Consider the following 5,000-nt stretch of genomic DNA (forward strand, 5'->3'; position numbering starts at 1 on the left):
AGGGTTGGGGGTAAGGGGAAGGGGGTGAGGGTGATTGGGATCGGGGGAAGGGAAAAGGGGTGAGGAAAATGAAGGAAATATAGAGGGGCAAGCGAGGGAGGCTGGGGGTGAGGGAGATGGAGAAATATAGAGGGATAAGCGAGGGACGGAGGGTGGAGAGAAGGAGACGCTGGGGGAGACAGGGAAGGAAGGGGGTGTGGGGGAGAAGTGGAGAGATGAATGGGTGAGGAGGGAGCTACTGTTGTCCAGCCTGAGCTGAAAAACCGGCAGCCTCCTCCATCTTGCTGTCGCTGTCACACTTCTTTTTCTTGTGCAACCAGCTCCAACAACTCCACTTTTTCTCCATCTTCTCCTTTTCTTTTCTTTGCTTCTTTGCCTTCTCTGCTTTTTGTTTCTCTTTTCGTGCCTCCTTCTCCTCCTCTTTTTCCTTTTTCTTGATCTTCTCCTCTTTTGTCTTCTTCCAAAACCAGAAATGTCGGCTCTTCTGTGTTTTCAGACAGAACTCCTCCAGTACTTTGTACTCTGACTGCAGTTCTTCTTTCTCCATTTCCAGTGCGTTATGCACTTTCTGCAGTTCGTCCTTCTCCTCTTGGAGTTCATTCTTCTGCTTGTGCAGTTCTGTCTTCTCCTCTTGGAGTTCTCTGTTCTGCTTGTGCAGTTCTTTCTTCTCCTCTAGGAGTTCTTTGTTCTGCTTGTGCAGTTCTTTCCTCTCCTCTCCCACTAAATCCATTATTATCTGCACTTGTTTCTTCTCCTCCTCCATTACATTCATCATTTTCTTCAGTTCTTCCTTCTCCTCTTGGAGTTTTTTGTTCCGCTTGTGCAGTTCTTTGTTCTCCTCTATGAGTTCATCGTTCTGCTTGTACAGTTCTTTCCTCTCCTCTCCCACGAAATCCATTATTATCTGCACTTCTTTCTTCTTCTCTTCCATCACATACATTTTCATGTGCAGTTCATTCATCTCCTCTTTCAGTACTTTGTTCTCTTCTCGCAGATCTTTCATCTCCTCTTGCAGTACTTTGTTCTCCATCTGCAGTTTTTTCTGCCATTCCTCCTGTATTTTGCCAAAACTCTCTTCTCTCTTGGCGAGCTCCGATCTGAACTTCTCCTCCAGAGCGTTGTACTTGATCTTCAAGCTTCCTCATTCAAGAGGTTGTCATCATTTGGAAGGCCCTGAGGGGCAGCGTCACGAATCTTACCCTTCTTCGTGGGTTGTTTCGTCCGCCATGGTGGGATGAGCGTTACCAAAGGCATTTCGCTGAATTGAGAGCTCATCGTGGCGAAATGTTTCAGCTCGGTCAGGATTCGACGGCCCTGAGGGGCAGCGTGCAGATTTTACCCACTGTTGTGGGTTCTTTTAAATCCCAAAGCTATTTCGTGAACAGGGAACTCATTGCCTTCATATCTTTGAGCCTCTCGTCCATTACGATGTGGATGGCCCTGAAGGACTTCATCTGCAAATCTCACCCTTTTTTCCTGTGTTTCGTTCTGCCATTGCAACGAGAAACAAAAGATGATGCAGAGGTGTGAAGCGGTGGCGATTGTTGGTACTGCACTTGCCTGTAGTAGACTGTAGTTATCCGTAGATATACGTAGTAGTCTGTAGACTGCAGGTGTGTATGTGTAAGAGGGTCTCTGTTGTAGATTCTGACCGTAGAAGACTGTGGTACACGATACTTGTGTGTAGGAGATATGTTACTCTGTTGAGTTTGGAGGTCTCCTTAAAGGTTGTAAGGGTTCTAGAATGCCGCGTCACGGAAGTTTTTGTCCTTTGAAGTCTGAAGTTCTAGAATAGAATGCCGCATCAGACTTTTTTGCCAGTGAAATCTGACAGCTTTTTTTGTTTGTTTGTTTGTTTGTTTGTTTCCTTCCTGTAGATAAAAGTGTGCGGCGATAGTCCGAGTGACCCTGGTTACGAAAAGAAAAGTCCCATTCATTTTCAGTCAGGTACAATAACAACAACAATAATTCACATTATCATCATCATCATTATCATTATTATTATTATTATTATTATTAACTGTGTATTTTAAGGTGATAAAGGTTATATGTACACTCACTGAGCCCTTAATTAGGAACACCGTACTAATATTGGGTTCGGTCTCCCTTTGTTCTCAAAACAGCCTCAGTTCTTGGCGGCCTCATGCAAAGGTCCAGGGCCAACTCACTGATAAAGGTGGTCTTCCCACTGCCAGTAGGACCTGGTAAACAAAGAAACGTAAATAACATAAACATATATTAAGATAAACTATATATGTTTGAATGTAAACTGTGCAGAGTGGATAAGAGATAATAAAGTAGATAGTCACATATACAAGTGTTTACACCTCATAGTCAAACTCTGGTACACAGCCCAGCCTTCCTGCCCCAAATATATTATTTTTCAGGACCCGTGGATTAAAACTAAACTTTGGCCTGCTGTGCGTTTGAATGTTTTCTTTTTTCTTTTTATTTCCTATGCTTTACAATCTGCGATCCATATTTAAACAGATGATATGCATCAGCGCCAAACTTAAAAACACAGAACTGGAACCTGCTATTACTTACAAACAGATTTACAATAACAAAATCAAGTTTTTAAAGCTGCCTTACTTGAGTTTTTGGCCACTAAAATGCACTGAAACAAAACGAAAACACAACATTTAATATATATATATTTTTTTAAGCCTGTTGCCAGCTTTGTCTCTCTGCCGTTTGGTGATGAGCAGGTATTGTATAGGTAGTGTTTATCAGAGCTTTTTTTCTTTGTTTTGTTTTGTTTTTTTGCTGAAAACCGCTACCTGCTGTGGACTTTGGAGCTTAAAAAAGCCAGAAAATAGCTGAAAGATGCCAAAATGCTCCATAGAGCTGAGAGCAGCTGCAGAGTTGGGTTATAATTCTCTGTGGGTTTGTCACTATGTGCAACACCTTTCTTATTACACATGATCATCTGATCGACTGTTAAGATAGAAATATTCATTTCTATCTTTGTTTTTGCCTTTTCAGGTTATGAACTTTTACTGCTCAGTCGCCCCTTAAATCATTATCAGCTTTCCAAAATTCTGCTGCTAGCCTTTTAGAGACCGATCATCTACTCATTACTCCCATTTTAGACTTTTTTTTTTTACACTGGTTTTACACTTGTTTTATCTATAATAAGAGCTCAGGCATTTACCAAGCTTTTAAATCCCTGATATGTTTCAAATAGATTTGATATTAAGAAGGCTTCCTAGCAACTGAAAGAAATCTAACATATATTTACTATATATCAGTTTTATTCTATTGTTTTTCATACTATTTTGTCAGTTTTTCTTTACATTTTTTGTCAGTTTGTAGCCTTTTATTGTTGTAACTAGTATTTTTCTTTTGTTTTTTTAGTGTCTCGCTTAATGACGTTATATTTACAACAGTTAGAAATGCAAAATCCTTACCAAGAATGAGACAAAATCTACACATTAAAAGATGGACAAAATGTATAATACATGAATTGAAATAATGTGAATGGGGGCTGGTTTACCTTTTCAACCATCATCTTCTTCACTTATTTCCCTCCATTGAGGACAATAAGCTTATTATGTTGAGTTGTTCATGGATTCATGTCCCAACGTTTTCTTTTTTTTAAAATTTTGTTTTATTTGGAAAAGACAATATCAAGGAATTTACAAATAATTGGGATAACTTTACAAGAGGCCCTTTCCCAGTTTTTGTAATATATATGTATATGTAAAAAAAGAGGCAGTTCAAGACAGAGTAGTAATTGTAGGCCTTAATTCAGACTTCAGGGGCAATTCCAGTCGTCCATCTTCACCTCCAGAAATAGCATATCTCTCTGTATATACACTTTAGCCTATATAGGCGTTAATATCTGCTAACATAAATATCTGCACTCATCCACATACACACAGCATATACATACTCGCACTTCTCCTTCTCTGTCATCTAATTTTCAAAGTAACTTTCTTACATTTGCTCCCTCCATGTTCCGCATCTACGTTAGAAGCAAGGGAGTTTAGATTTCTGCTGTTCCCATCACGAAGAAGAAAGAAATTAAAATCTTAATGAATTTATATAAAGTCTGCTCGCATTGGGTTTTTTTAAATTTCTATCAATTTATTCCAAATTTGGTCAAAAGTATCTTTTTAGATCCTCAAAGAAAAGTTGTTTCCTGCTTTTTAGGGATTGTGATGTGGACCATGTGTGATGGTGCCGGGCAGTGGTGCTTTTATTTTATATTCCTGACTTAGAGAAAAGAAAAATTAATAAGTATCATAAACAGATGCAACATCAATAACGAACTAATTTCCCACTAATTCACACTATACAATACCTGGAACATGGTTTTAATAAGGTGAGCCTCGTCCTCGTGGAGGTCAGTGAGGGGCACGGAGCTGGACCAGATCGTCTGCACCTCCCTCAGCTCCCTCTCCCGCTCCTCCTGCTCCTCTACACTCTCTGGATATCCCAGCAGCACATGAGGGCTGAGGCAGTCCTGCCCCTCCTTCTGCATCACCTCCAGACAGTCCTGGAGGTCCTCCCAGCTCCCTCCCACCAGCGTGTCTTTACACAGAAACTGCCCCGTGGTTTTGTCGATGAACAGGGAGAAACTCTCCTTCCTGGCAGACGAATCGACAAAGATGCTCGGGACGTGGAGGCAACTGTAGCCATCGTGGAAGGGAATATCTTTGGAGCGGATATACTGTTTGATATCTGTCACCGTGATGGGGCTCTGGGTAACTCCACAGTAGACTTAGCGTCTTTTTTATAGGTCCTGATCACAGTGTGTGCCACGAAGTAGCCTGCGCCCCGACGCCTTGGGACACATGGAGCCTCAGGAGGCCTGTGAATGAGCCTGTGAGTGACAGGTCTCAAACACAAGGACGAAAAATGTCTTTGGAGGAGAAACTTTGGGTCTGCCACCTGCAGGAGAAAGGCGGTGCCCTTCAGCAGCAAGCTCCTCCACATTAGTTACCGGGTTAGGACATTGAAACCGCAGCAGACGTGAAAATACGAAGGAATATCAG

General features: G+C 41.4%; 1 protein-coding gene across 1 annotated transcript; it reads right to left on the reverse strand.

The window, feature by feature from the left end:
* Positions 1-2,045: 2,045 nt before the first annotated feature.
* On the reverse strand, positions 2,046-4,705 carry LOC120788012 (twinkle protein, mitochondrial-like; the record flags this gene model as incomplete). The annotated part of the gene is made up of 2 exons (XM_040123447.1): positions 2,046-2,201; positions 4,307-4,705. Coding segments are annotated over 2 exons (459 nt in total), but the record flags the coding sequence as incomplete, so codon positions are not given.
* Between the last annotated feature and the right edge of the window lie 295 nt (positions 4,706-5,000).

This window comes from Xiphias gladius, unplaced genomic scaffold, assembly GCF_016859285.1.
Source record: "Xiphias gladius isolate SHS-SW01 ecotype Sanya breed wild unplaced genomic scaffold, ASM1685928v1 HiC_scaffold_986, whole genome shotgun sequence".
Taxonomy (NCBI): domain Eukaryota; kingdom Metazoa; phylum Chordata; class Actinopteri; order Istiophoriformes; family Xiphiidae; genus Xiphias; species Xiphias gladius.